This window comes from Mytilus trossulus, chromosome 14, assembly GCF_036588685.1.
Source record: "Mytilus trossulus isolate FHL-02 chromosome 14, PNRI_Mtr1.1.1.hap1, whole genome shotgun sequence".
In the NCBI taxonomy this organism is placed as follows: domain Eukaryota; kingdom Metazoa; phylum Mollusca; class Bivalvia; order Mytilida; family Mytilidae; genus Mytilus; species Mytilus trossulus.
In genome coordinates this window covers 59,510,892-59,526,929 of record NC_086386.1, presented here as the reverse complement: position 1 = coordinate 59,526,929, position 16,038 = coordinate 59,510,892, and the positions used below count along the sequence as shown (strand labels likewise).

The 16,038-nt window shown below is 31.4% G+C and overlaps 1 protein-coding gene across 1 annotated transcript in view; it reads left to right on the top strand.

Moving 5' to 3' along the window:
* LOC134697930 (uncharacterized) overlaps positions 1–16,038 on the top strand; it is an 84,565-nt gene that overhangs the window by 12,739 nt on the left and 55,788 nt on the right. The window contains exons 2-4 of the mRNA XM_063560215.1: positions 10,486–10,767; positions 11,560–11,640; positions 13,303–15,220. Coding sequence (XP_063416285.1) covers positions 10,486–10,767; positions 11,560–11,640; positions 13,303–15,220 — 2,281 coding nt within the window. The remainder of the gene's footprint in view (positions 1–10,485; positions 10,768–11,559; positions 11,641–13,302; positions 15,221–16,038) is intronic.

Sequence of the window (16,038 nt, the reverse complement as noted above, 5' to 3'; positions counted from 1 at the left end):
CATTATGTACCTTTATATTATGGATGCAGTGATATACAACATGAACGTGTGTGTAAAGTTTTGTTATTGTAAATGAAAATTATAGTTTAATGTACATATTCAATAATTTTACAGCGAAAATAACCAAGATGAAAACCAACCGACAGCAATTACAATAGATGGTATGTTTTACTAAAATCAAAATAAAGAGTGGCGAATTATCTGGCATAACAAAATAAAAGTTTGTTTAAAAAGGATAATATCTGAAACACACGTAAATTTAATTAAATGTCTAAAATTAATACTGTTTCATATGAACAAAGAGGTGCAACGCTTATCCTAACACAAACTGAGAGATATCTCCGGTGCTCCGGAAGAGTAATCAAACACCAGTTGTGCTGCTCATGTTAGTACGACCCAGTTGTTAAGTTTAAATCGGTCAGTCACATTTGATGACAAATGGACGGAATTGTAAGTACAACAATTGTTACTTGTAGAAGGCTTTTAACTGTCATCTCTCTTTAATTTAATATTATAATTACGCTTGTTCTATATAATATCACAAAATGATTAATAAAACTACGGGTGTTGGTTCCTCTTTCATGATTTTTTTCCAACGTGCTCCATAGTTCCTTGTTTCACAATTTGGTAAATATCTGCAACAAACTCGAAATTATTTGAGCAATTTATATATAGTTGTTGATAAACGGTTTGATTTTTAACAAATTCGGGGAAAAAACCAACGTGCAAAGATAATGTATATGTTCGGTGTCACGTCAGGTCTGCGTCTGCCAAAGTCAGCAGCCTCTAGCTGGGAAGCTGTCGTTTGTTGCGCAAGATCATTTTTGTGACTCGTTCCTGTTTTTGTTATTCAATCAGTTATTCTGCACGCTTAAAGTTGTTATAAATTAATCATTGCGGGACCTTTTAAAGCTGTGGATACAGAATGGGTGATGTTCATCATTAAAGGTTATACGATGGCCTATTTTTTTTTTAACAACATACAACAAACTTCTCTTGATTTACGCTCTGACAATGCATTGACAGTGTTGTTGTTTTTTGGTTTTGATATCCGTTTGATAAATTGGTTCCTAAATGATATAAAGCAAATACCGTAGTAAGATGTTTCTACTTCACTTGTATGTCTTTTTGATTAGTTTTGTTAAAGTGAAATATAACTCAAATATGTATTGCTAAATTTGAATGAAAACATGTGCTCTTACATCCTCTTAAAGTTACATGTTTATAGCTACATTCTTGTTTTCATAAGATGTCGGATATTAACTGATAAAAGCTTTAGTCAAACGGCTGGGCTGTTAGATAATTCAAAATACCTGCAATATGCCTATAAGTTGCACTGTCGAAACACCAATACATGTTTTATAGGAGAAAATGTATTGTTTGGTTAAAATGTATTGTTTGGTTTAATCACAAGCCCTTGACAGCAATAGTAACTAATATCAGTGTAATTGTTTTGTCCACTTGAGTAAAACGAGGCGTTTTAGGGCAATATTTAATGAAGTTATTAATTTGGCATTAATATAATTTAAAAAAGAAGATGTGGTATGATTGCCAATGAGACAACTGTCCACAAGAGACAAAGATAACACATACATTAACAGCTAAAGGTCACCGTATGGCCTTCAACAATGAGCAATTTCCACACCGCATAGTCAGCTATAAAAGGCCTCAATATGACAAAGTAAAACAATTTAATCGCGAAAACTGTCGACCTTATTTATATAAGAAAATGAACGCAAAAAAATATGTGACACATAAATTCACAAGTATCAAGTCATTCTTTCGCCCCTCTTTTATAAAGGCGTATTTGCCTGAAATGTGTAATTCATTTTTTTAAATATTGTATACAATACATATAGAACTCATTATGAAGCTTTAATACTATTTTTATGAATTCCTACTCGATATTAAATACCACATTTTTTTAAAAGAATAGAATGACCTAAATCATTTTGAAATCAACGTTACAGCTCAATTCAATTCCATCATAATTTTTGAATACGTAAAAGATTATCATACATTGGAATTTGAAGCAGAGTCTTACAAGTTGGTAAAACCAACTAATATAAACGCAATAATGATTATGTGTTTCATTTTAAATTCATACCTATTGAAATAACTAATATACCATTTGTAAAGTAAAAGGTGTTGATATGTACACCATTTACATGCTAAATATTATGTTTAGTATAATACTGGTGACAATTATAAATGATGGATTTGAAGAAAGAAGTATTAGACACTTTGTAGAAAAAAACGATGTATAGTTGAATAGCAGTTTAGTCAATAATTTTATTTGATTTAACTTAAATAATTTGTCTATTCTTTATATCATATTTTGTTTTATTTTGTTTTAGATAAAAATCGTTACGACATAAAAACGCATGCACAAATTGTTTGTGGTGTTATTGGTGTAGTAGTTTTGCTAGGTAAAGTATACTTAAGAGAACAAAAGTAACATGAATATTACAAAAGATCCAATTTTGAAATTAATCTCAAATATGTGATTTTACAACAACAAAAACCCACCCGAAACACAGTATGCTCTATACATATGTCTTGATCGATGTTTCCTTTTTGTACATTTAAAACCGCGTTTTAATTTGTCAAAAAAACTTGCTACATGTACATGTAGGTTCCTGTGGTGTACAATGTTGTCTATCAATTTGAATAACATTAGTTGATGACTTTGGTTTAGGTAGTGTTTGTGTCTCGCCAAGTCTTAAGTTTAATACGTGGTGGTTTATATATGGTTTTAATAAATAAGTTGTCCCTAGACAATCTAATAAACGAAATCATGTGCACTATGAAATTCAACTTTTACACTTTCAATGGATATATGAGATTGCATCATTTATACACCATTGTTTTCATGAATGTCATGATAACTCAGTAATGCAGTGTGTTATGGACATCAACCTTATACAATGTAAAGTTACAAAACTACCGAACACAAAAGAACATTCAAAACTGAAAATCCAGGCAAAATCAAAAGTCCAATCCTATAAAAAAAAAATGAAAATCAACTGTAATATTCCTGACTTGGTAAGGCATTTCCTTATATAGATAAATGGTGGATTAAACAGCATGACAAACCTCTTCTTTATATGGTAGTCGAAAAAAATCATTTTTTTTTTCAACAAGAATGTGTAAACAAAAAAAAACTGTTGGTCATTTTATCTACATATTGGAAAGTTATAGAAATAAGAAGATTTAGTATGAGTGCCAATGAGACAATAGTCTGTGTGTTTATGAAGCTATAACGTTTCCTGGAGCTCGATTGCTTCAAACATGCAAATAATTGAATCTATTTTAGCAAGCGGACTTATTTGGAATTGGAAATTTGTTTACGATGGATGGTTGAAATTTCGGGAATGCTTTAAATGTGTCAGTGAGTATGTTTCTGCCTATACTTATTTGCAACAAATTGTTTTCAGATATTTGAGTATATATACAAATACTTTCGTTCGTTAAAACATATGAGAAGGTCCGGTAAGGGCTGATTTTAGCCTCTCAATTAAGGTCCGTCTGATGAAAAACATTTTGTGACCACTTTTTGAATACTTAAATGTCTACTTCAGTCGATTCAATTAGTTTAAGTGAAAGATTTTAACTAATGTAGCCATAAATGACGCTCAAATTCAAGAGTATGTATGGAAAATCCATCAAATATGCCATAATAATGAAAGTGGTCGCATCTTTGTTCAGTGTCAACCTTTATATACGGTATGTATTATCATTGATGAATTAAATATGAAGAAGGAATGAACCCAAATGCAGTTACTTGGTGTTATCAAAGTTATTTGGCGTAAACCAACAAAGACAATTTATCTTCACAACCCATATCTGCATTTTAGATAGATATTTCGAAATGTTAATTATGAATCGTTTTAACCTACATGAAGTGATACTCTCATTCTAACGAACATTCTGCAATTTGAAAATACGTTTGTCTACAGTAGAGTCGTGTAATACGTGTGTGACGTTCAATTTAATATTTCCATGATGACATAGTAACTAGAAATTACAATGGAGTTTAATTACACAAATAATCCTTGATCTAAATCAATTACTTCCATCATTACCGAACTGAACAAAGAAATAAAACGACGGGTGCCGCATACGGTGCAGGAAATGCTTACCCTTCCGGAGCACCTGATTTCACTCCCGGTTTTTAGTGGAGTTCGTGTTTTTTCTTAATTATTTTTTATAACTGTTGATGTAAATGATCTTTGGTTTTGTGAGTCTTTGTTTACTCCTTGGTTTTGATTGTTATTGTCTTACTAATCATTATTAACGTGACTCACAATGTTTTAATTTACGCTTCCGGTAATAGTCTTTGAAAAATAACATAATTAACGCGAATTTGTAGTTTTCAAATCTAAAAATACACACGTAATCTACATCGTAGGTGTTAGGCTCTATTTCATTTTAAGAATTGTGAATTATTTCTACATGTTCTATATTTCATCTCCACTCATCTTGATGTATATCATGTGTAATGCCATACGGCATTTACCTGCACACCTTCCAAAATATAGGTAACACATAAATGTATTTCTAAATTGCGTAACATAAGAGGGAATGAAGATAAAATAGGAGCAAAAAGCTCAAACTATTCAAGCAACAATAACGCCGGAACAGGTGCATTTTAAAATCGAAAGGTTACATGTTAGACACCAGTATTTTCATATTTCAAATACCAGGTTTTCGTTAAGTTTACGATCACATTCAAACTTTAAAAAAATAATTATATTTAATGAAGATATACAAAACTGAAATTCGCAGTTTAACCTATCATATCTTTTCGAGTCATCTAAAAAAAATCTGATGAAACTAAATTGAACTCTTTAAAACTTTGAGTACATTAACATTTTTCAATAGCGAAAAAAAACAAAAACACATTTTTTTGCGGGTTAAAACATTCAACAACTAGTGGCAAATGTTTCAGTCATTTTCGATACCCAAAAATGAATGTTCCCCAATGTTTGTTTTAAATGAAAATATAGTACTTCTTGGGTTTATCATGTTTTGTTCTGTAGGGGATTGGGTTCTGGTCTGGCTAATCTAAACATAAAACAATTGTTAATCATTTGGCGCGTTTTATATTCATTTTTTAACCCAATTTTCCATACAAAATAGGGGATTGAATGTAGTTATTGCGGCTTTGATGCGCCAATATATATATTTTCATTGTCTAATTGTCGTCCAATAACACAAAAGCATAATTATGCTCACCTACATGAACACTTCAAAATAATAAAAATCAAACGTCGGTCACTTCAAATATTTAATAATTCGAACCATAGTAAAATCCCAGATTTTACAATGTTTACGTAGTTTGACGTATTTTGTACAGAAACGTTTCTGCTTTAAGTTACTCACTTCTATTTGAACACAAATAAACATTTTTCCTTTTAGTAAGCAAATGTAATATATATATTTGACGTCATTAACTACAGTTTTAATAAATTAAACTATCGAGGTCAAATGTAAATCCCTGTCTATTTGTATGCGTGATAAAACATTATGAACCTAGTTCTTAGTGTTCTATATTGTAATAGTGTACACTTCATTTGTCATTTAACATGGACAATTATCATTCTGGTGTGATGTCTTGCAATGAAACTGGATAAAATATTTAACATGATCTTAGAATTAACTCCTGCTATCTGATAAAAAATCAAAAAAATCATTGGTAATGGCAGACAAAGACGTCATTCATTCCGTGTAAGCAGTGTAAGGTCACATGTTGATATATGTAAATGATATGCGTGTTAGTTTGTTATGTTACACGATGCTTAAGAATGATTATTTGACATAAAGGGTCTTCATTCAAGAAGAGCAAATTGTAGACAGCACGAAGGTATAAAACGGTATCCATGTAAACCCGTGTTTGGATGTCCTCCAAAAGATGAACTTTCATATCAGCCAAATGAAATTCCTCTAAGGAGGAAGACGTCATGTTTATCTTCTTCTACAGCTAGTACTTGGTGTATGTGCAAACAACTGATTGTTTGAACATAGCATGTTCATTTGATTGATCACATCACAATTGCATCTGTCATAAATGATTTGCGTGAAAAATCGGATAGTTCGATTATTAAAGCAAGTATAATATCAGAGGAGACAGAAGACCTTGATAAAGAATCTTTTTTTTAATTTAAGAGTTATAACTTTAGCCTAACTTAGTACCAAATGTAGAACAACATTCCATTTATATGCTGTCTTTTAATGTACATGATATATGCAGACGTGTCGATAATGTATGAAGGCATAGTCATTAAATTGGTGAGAACTAGGCAAGTGAAAAATGTATTCTCGAATTATGAGGCTGGTAAAAATTGACAACAGACTCATTGTTCCAGTTCCAAATGTTGACCCAGGATGTAAAGATCCTCGAAACCTACTGTATTCAGTATCAGAAGAATCAAGTTCATCCTAAAACCTTATAAGGATTATCAGCCGATAACATTATGAATGAAATACTGTGAAAGTACTTTAATTCGTGGGTATCAATTTTCGTGGTTTGAGCAATATTAACATGTTCGTGGGTTTTTAGGATGCATCACGATGTCAACCGATAGATGATCAAGAATTCACAACATCTGCATATTAAACATGATAAAAGTAAAACATGCAAAAATAATTTGTTGTTCATTCGCTGATGTCATACATGTAATATCTGTAGTGTATCAGTAAGTGACATGTGTCATGTTTGTGTTCAGAGCACTGTAAAGGGAAATACTCCTTTGTTACTTTAGAATAATATGTTTTGTCAATCCAAAGTATGATATACATACTGGAGCATGTGTACCTCTTTTGTTACAATGTGGATCTTTTAAGTCTTTGTTCTTCTGATGCGATTATAATAAAGGAATGTTAAAAAGTAAAATAGCAACTTGTAAGTATGCTCTTTAGATATGGATCTCGTATTCAAAGATATGGCGACATGATGCGACTAGTCCTTCCTTCATGAAAACGATTAGGGAAGTGATACATGTATGCACAATAAGATACACTATTTGTTTTATTTCAATCAGCATGATCAGTATACATAAAATTATTATATCGACATATATCTAATATAACCCTTATAATCGCACAACTCATGTATAGTCTTGTAAAATTTACACATTTAAGTTTCATGAATGCACGCAGACATAAAAGGTTAGACCGGAGTCAAAAATTTTTGGCTTAAACGTGAACGAATAAAGGGGAAAGATTATGTGTATGCATGTGTTAGAGTCAAAGCTAACACGCCGCGCGTCTGACATTAACACTACACGGTGATGGAAGAAACCAGTTAGCGCTTCAGATAACTCGGAGTTTTTTAAAAAGTGTCTAGGTTTTGATGGTAACATCTGTGGCATCTTTCTGTGGTGTTCAATATTTCCAGTTTCTTCTGTTGAATACTAGTAGTTGATTGACTTATATAGCTTTATCCGCACCACATTCACGTATCCAAGGACATTGACTTCATAGACTCAAATTTTCTCATATTTATATAATTTTGATTGAGCTTGTGAACATATTGATATATTTTATGTGTTGCTGACAAAACAAAAATCAAAATTAACGTTATAAATATATATCCAATAAAAATTATAATATAAACGAAATTATTCACAGATATAAGGAAGCATGCAGAAGAAAAAAAAATTGTGAAACTTCAAGAAAAACTGGTGGAGTTAGAGAGGCAAATGCACGGTATATATGTTTACAATACTTAATGGTTATATTAAATCAATTGTTATACATTTCGTATTTAAGAATCAACGATTAGAATTATTGTAGCGAAAAACAAAAATCGGATTCATTTATGTTGGAAAGATTTCTTTCTAATAGGAGTTGAGTAGAAAATTATAAAACTTAATGTTTGAATCGCCACAATTCTCTTCATGCTTAACCTTGCGCAGAAGAGTAAGTCCATTTTTGGTCAGTTCATATCTCTCATTTCATAAAAATTCGACCTTTCAGATAAATAAATGATAATATTGGGGCAATTTCACAAATTTATACAAGCAATGTGATTATAATTGAGTAACTGACGTACTACTAAAGTTGAATGAACTATATGTGTAACGGTTTGCTGACTCCAAAACTAATTCAATAAGTGAATAAAACTAAATATTACAGTGCGATCCAGTAAATTTCCTAATTTGCTTTCATTTTAGTTAGTGCTTTGTTGCAAATTCTATTTTTTAATTTACTTAAAACCGCTATTGTATATTTCTGAAATACAATTAAAATGAAATTATTCTTAAAGTAGGTTACGAAAAAGTGTTCTTTTATAGAAAAAAAATAAATAGGGAGCCAAAGTAAGAAAACGCTCATTAATACACTACGTAATGCGTTATGTGCCTACTAGTTTATTTGTTTGAGCACTTTCCAAGCATTTTTTAAGACAATAGGTTTGTTTAAGATTCAATCTACTCAGGATATTTCATTTGAAATGACATTTTAAGAAATCATATCGCATACATTTTAAAAGTAAAAGGTGAATGTTCATCTCTCTTGATAGGAATATTGTCACCTTTGTTTCCCCCTATAAGTCTTTGTTGTAATTGACACATACATATTTTACATATCATTTAATTGCATATAAGATAATAACAATCACTGGATTTCAAACAATCAAATGTTTACCCCTTTTTTCCTGTTTATAAGCCGCAGTCAATATGCGATCTTAAGTTTCTCAAATAAGAAATGGAAACACCAACTTATAATGAGTAGTGTTTTGAACTACCGGATATTTTTGTTAATGACTTTTATTTCTTTTTTCTGCAATGTAATACACATGATGTAGAAATATACAACAGTCAAACTAAATTTTCTAATGTCAGTTATGTCAGTGATTTATGTTAATTTTTTTTAGGCATTTCAAAAGGATGCAAAAAGAAACATGAGAAAGGTTTCGGCTGTTTTCTGCTTTTTGATCGGGTTGTGAGATCTATTAAATATTCCCAATTTTCATTATAAATTTATTTTATATTGAAGGTTTTTCAGATGTTCGGACTTTTTGATTTTTATTCTTCTACACAACGGGGTAAAAAATGTAACTACCCAATATCAACCAGTTTACTTTTCAAAGAAGACTTCAATGGCTTATGTAAATGTTGCTTTGTTTTTTTACGATATTAAACCCAAATAATACAAATGCTAAAGAGTATTCAGTTAAAGTCCAAGTCATCTGTTTGTCGTCTTTTAAAAATATCAAGTATCACTTAAAAGAGTTCCGTAACTTATCAAAATGTTTATCTTATTGAATTCTGTTTCTAACGCTCTCCTGACTTATGGTATCAATACATAGTTCAAGATGTGTATTTGTTTATCTTCACTGAACTACGTCGTTTAATCCTTCAGTGGTAAGGAAAACATGCGTGTTCTTATAAAACACACATAATAAAGATTAACTATCCATGTTATCGTAGTGCAACGCTGGTTCAGTACATAGTTATCAAAGGTACCAGAATTATAATTTGATACGCCAGACGTGCGTTTTGTCTACATAAGACTCATCAGTGTTGCTCAGTTCAAAATAGTTTGCATGCCAAACAAGAAAAAATTTAAGGAGCACTAATGATCCATCATTCTAAAAAGTTGCGACAAATAGGCTAAGATAATCTATTAATCCTTAGTTTTTCGAAAAATATCTAAGTTTTTGAACAGGAAATTTATAAAAATGACCATATAGTTGATATTCATATCAACAGCAAAGTGCTGACAACTGGGCTGGTGATACCCTCGGGGACCAAACGTCGGCCAGCAGTGACATCGACCCAGTATTGTAAATAGTTATCAAAGTTACCAGGATAATAATTTTATACGCTGGACGCGCGTTTCGTCTTCCTTAGACTTATCAGTGACGCTCAGATCAAAATAGTTTCAAAGCCAGACAATAACACATTTATAGAGCATTGAGGACCCAAAATTTCAAAAGGTTGTGCCAAATACGGATCTATTCTTGGGATAAGAAAATCCTTAGTTTTCGACAAAAATGATTTTTTTTTAACAGGAAATTTATAAACAATTACCAAATTCGTATAATTGATATTCATATTTCACCAAAAAAAGTGTTTCCGGTGGCGTGAATTTCAAATGGAATTACATCAATTATGTACATTTCATCATTCCATAAAATAAAAACACTAGAAAGAGTGAAAACTATTCTGAACTAGGGTTTTCTCAGTGACATATTGATAAAATAGCTTTTAAAATTTAGCTCTCTATAAAATATTCTTAAGACAAATCAAAATTAAAAATTAACAAACACAAATATTGAACACAAGTCACAAACTTAAGAGTTAATACGAGAGATATTGCCTAGTTTTCACTACAAATTAGCAACTTGAAGATTTCTTGATAATGCTCTTGTGTGATGTATACAAAATGAGGAAATCAGTCAGTATTTTTTTCAACTAATCAACTATTTTAAGAATAATGTTTAATGTAAAGCCTAATCGAAATATGTTTTTTTTTCAGAACTTCCCGCTAGTATACAGATAAGACGGTGTCTGAAGACACATTATACACAACTCATTAATCGAATTGATCCTTTACCAATTGCTCAAATTCTAGAAACGAAAAAGTTAATTACTTCTGTGGATATGGAAGTAATTACAAAGGCTGTGAAAAGAACAAAACGAAATCACATTCTCCTAACGAAAATCTGGAATGGTAATGAACAGATATATCACGAATTCACACTAGCTTTGGGAAATGTTTCGTCAATGACCGACTTAGCAAAACAGATGGAATCCCTAGGTATGTGAGTATGGTTAAAAAACGTTTAGAAATACATATGGTTGGTTTTTAACATCAGTTATCGTTTTTTTTGTTGTTTTTTTTAAATCTCAAGAATATTCATCTCTTTCTTCGAAGGAGACCCACGTTATTGACGTCGTGTTACCTTTAAATTAAAAAAAAGTGGATAATTTATTACGTGCCTCTTGAAAAATTAACCAGTTGACAAATCGGAGTTCTCGCATTTTAATGATGTCAATATAAGGAGGTTTTGCATTATTTCAAAGGAAACAAGTTAACTATCACTTCAGAGCTGTAAATTTATAAACGTTTACATGATCAAACCTGATATATAGAGATAACTGTTGGCGTTGTTAAATTAAATACACCACAGTGTCTAATTTATCTGATTTCTTCAAACTGTTGTAGTCCATTGGAATATTTTCTTATTAGATACTAATCTGGTACGTCTTATTTTGATCAATATCACACTGGACAAAAAAAGCTGTATCTAAATATTCACGGAGGTCGTGCTGAATGCCGAAAAGTCCATACAATGTGCATGCACACCAGTGGTCACAGTGTTTTAAGCCAACCAAAAACAAAACACAAGGGAATTTTTGTACGCATGTCATTTTTCTTTATCTGATATTGTAAATTAAACATAATCACTCATTGCATGAAACAAGATTCAGATATGTTATGCACATATTTGGTTTTAAGTTCATTTACAGTCACCTTTGTCATCTTTTTTTCAACTTAACTTATGTGTTTTGTCTATTTTTTAAAATACATTTTTTAATCATACATTAGGATGTATCGCCAATACAGAAGTGGATGATATTGATGATCTGGAAGAAAAAGAGAACGATAAAATTCCGCAATATCTTAAAGGTATGCATCTGTAAACGTAATGAGTATCATTTTTTTTTACTAAAATACTTATACAATGTCGAATTAAATTTACACAAACACATATTTTAAGTAAATGTGAAATGGGACCAGAAACACGCACAAGAAACTAAAAAAATGTTTTGATTTTTACTCTTTATGTGTCGAAAGTATGCTTACAACAGGTAAATATTAAAAAGTTACAATTCTTATGTACACGTTTTATTTCGTGTACAGTCGTAAATCCTTTGATTATTTGTTTTTCAAATATAACTTCGTTTCGACACTGCATAACTGCAATTCAGTTTTCATACACATTTATTAATGAAATCATAGCATGATTTTTTTTCTATGTTAAGTTGTAACAGTACCTTACAACGATGACAATATATGTCCCACAGAAGCTAAAACTGATATATCTTGTTGAGGTTGTATATTATTTTTCTGTACATCGTTAACGATAAAATTACGTGGGGTCAATGGAATGATACAACACAACTCATTTTTTTTCAAATAACAGTTCCCATTCAGTAATGACCAGGCAGCTACTATTCGCATTGCGTTGCCGTGTGTATTTTATCTTCAACAGATCTGTATTTTGGATGTCTTCCACAACTTGAAAGTAGTTTTACTGTACATAAATAAGTACTTTTTGCTATACTAAACATGAGTATGCAATAGCCTCACATCAGGAAAACATTCAAATTCAATAGACCATCTGCAAAGTGAAACCAATCAGAAATGAACATGTCGAATATCTGCCACCTGGTTATCACAATTTTGAAAATAATTCATACACGAACATTTACAAATGATATGTATGTATTGTCTGTGTGATAAATTTGATATGACCCTAGCATAAAATTTTATTTTATACATAATATATGTGAACGTGTCATTTATGTGTTTTACATATTTAAAGAAGTAAAGTAGTAAACACATGTGAAACTTTTAAGATGATCATTTTTCGTTTTTTATTTTATTATGACTAGATCGATGTTAACGGAATGTTCTGTAAAAAGAAAAAACCTCGACTCATTCATTCCGTTTACATGTTAAAAGTCAGATAAACTTGTGCAGAAAGATGGACTGTCGTAGTAAAAAAAAACCAGATTGAAACTTCTTTGTTGAAATAAAATAAGTTTTGCGCGTTGATATGCGTATTGGCTGTAAAATTGTTTATTTTTCTCCAAAAAAATATATGTAAATCTTTAAGAACGAAACAATAGCCAACACCTCAATGTGCATTATGTTTCGTTATTAGGGTATGCAGACAGTACATGTTTCAAATTCAATAATATTTATTGTCACAACTGTCCATTTTTTATTTCAAGTATGTTCAATCCTGGTGCCCGAAGAAAGACCGTTTTCTCTAGCAAATTATATATATAATTATGCATTCAAGGATGACAGTTGTTGTCTATTCTTTCAATGTTTTTTTATCATTTTATTTTGCCATTTGACTAGGGATCTTTTTTCGGAGTTTTTTGTGATTTTACTTCACAATGTTTCACACAAAACAATAATGACAACAAAATCCGGAGACAATCCTTTCGCAAAGTGTTTCTATCGCAGTGATGGTCAATGAATTCTTGACATTTAGTTTGATTGGTTTATTTTTATTTTTTATATTTTATAAAATAACATGTCTTTCTTTTCTTTTAGATACACACAAAAAGCATATTGATGAATGGGTTAAGGATGACAAAAAATTCGTCGAAACAGCAATGTCAACTAATATAGCAAAAGAATTAAGTAACTCAAACATTATCTGTGTCGTTGGTAGCACAGGGCATGGCAAAACATCTATAATAAGACATGTTGCACTGACACTGTCAAGCAGTTATGGATATGATATCATACCAGATGTAGGAAATCCGAATATCATAACAAAATTTTATCAGCCAGGATGGAGACAAATTTTTGTAGTGGACAATATCGGAGGGAGGGATCATATTAACTTGGAATCTGTTGAAGCATGGGTTAAAAACTTGCAGACTATAAAAAGGTTGGTCGATGAAGGGTCAAATTGTCCTGGCAATGATTCAGGTCAGCAAATTAAAAGTATGTTGAAAGTTTTGATATCATGCGAAAAAGAAATATTTTATAACACTAAATTTAAGGACAATAAAGTTCTCAAAGAAAACATTATTTTCCTATCAAATTGGGAATTTACTAATGAAGAAAGAATGAATATTATACGAAAATATTCTGGAATAGGAGATATGTCTACATGCAAAAATTGTGCAGATTTACAATTTCCTTTATTAAGTCGTCTAACTGTTGGCATGTCAAAATCACAATTCAAGTTGTTTTTCAAAAACCCGCTTGAACACATTAGAAATGAATTTGAAATTATGCAACAAACTGATAAACAGAAACTTTTTCTGATTACGTTGTGTGTAGTTTTCAAAAATGGATTCACAGAAGACCAATTACGTCAAATTATTGAAGGAAATGCAGAAGAAAAAATTAACGATTTGCGTAAAGAATTCAATTTTGATTCTAACAAAGTGAAAGCATGTTCTCGTATAATTGAAAAACTCAATGTGCTAAGACAAACATATATACTTTACGAGAATGACCGATACAGCTTAATCCATAATACAATCTATGCCATGGCCGCTAAAGTATGCGGATCTAGATACTTTGATTTCTTTATTTCGTATGGATCATGCGAATTCATTGCTCAAAGATATAAATTAAAGTCAGTTACTTGGGATGTAGATCTTATTCCTATCGAGAAGGAAAAAAAATATTTTAACAGATTGATAAAAGACCTACAAAATGGAAATACATGCAGTACATTTCAGAATAAACAGCTAGATAATCCTGATTACAGGGAAAAAATGATCAAATACTTTAAAGAATGGGAGTTAAAGATGAAAGAGATTCTCCCGAAAATCAATGCATCAACGCAAACTAGAAATGAAATGAGAGATTCGAGTACATTCCAAAATAAATCCGGCTGTGTTGACAATCTCAGTCCTCTTATGCAATCTGCCCGTAAAGGTTATAAAGACATTGTTAGTATGCTATTACAAATGGGATGTGAGATAAATGATACAGACATTAAAAAACGGTCACCATTATATATGGCCGCTTCATGTGGGCGGCAAGAAGTTGTTGAAGTTTTGTTAGAGAACAAAGCCGATATTACTTTATGTGATGATTACGGAAAATCTCCACTTTATGCTGCTTCTAGAGAAGGGCATGCCAAGATAATTGAACTTCTGATTAACAAATCAGACATAGATAAATGTGACAACAACGGACGTTCTCCGTTGTACGTAGCTTGTGAAGCAGGTCATAAACAAGTCGTTGAATTATTAGTTAGGGCAAATGCAACATTTTCGAATTCCGATCATACAGGCGCGTCTCCTCTTTATGTTGCCACACAACGTTGTAAAAAAGAAGTTGTTGAATATTTGATAAATTCAGATGCGAAAGTAAATCATTGTGATCACGACGGACGATCACCATTGTTTATTGCATGTGAAGAAGGATATATAGACCTGGTAGAAATTCTCCTTGACTACCAAGCTGATCCATCATCTTGTGATTTACATGATAGATCACCCCTGTACATGGCTTCAAAAACTGGTAATCAAAAAGTAGTGGAATTATTACTTTCAAAAAATAGCGAGATGATAAACTGTACCGATGATAACGGTTGGACGCCTTTATTTGTCGCTTGCGATATTGGACATACAAATGTTGTTCAAACTATCCTTGAGCACAAACCCGATGTCAACTTTTGCGATCGACTTGGTTTATCGCCTCTCCATATTGCTTGCAGCAAAGGGCACATAGATATAATTAATCTATTGTTACCCAGATCAAATATAAACAAAGTAGACAAATCTAATCGAACCTCATTATATACTGCTTGCAAATTAGGTCATGCAGACATTGCCAAAATATTACTTGATAACAAGGCAGATATCAATATTAAAAACAAATGGGGGGCATCCGTTTTATATGTTGCATGTCGAGAAGGTAATGAGGATGTGGTTGACCTTTTACTCAAGCGAAATTTTGAAATCAATAAATGTAATTCAAATTTTATGCCGTTACACAAAGCGTGTGAGGAAGGATTTTTTCAAATTGTCAATATCTTAATCGAGAATGGTGTTAAAATCAACAAATCAAATCAAAAAGACCAGAAAACCGCTCTAGATATTGCCTATGCAAATGGACATGATGACATTGTAAAAGTTTTGCTTTCGAGAAACGCAAAAAGTACGCAAAGTAAAAAACAAATGTCAGCCGAATGATTAAGCTAGATGAACTTCTATTAAAACCAAAACTTTCTGGGGTAAATTAATTTATATTGGCCGAGGTATCATCCAAAAAAGTAACTGCAATGATTTTTTTTTTGAATTTCACGAATGTACGTCT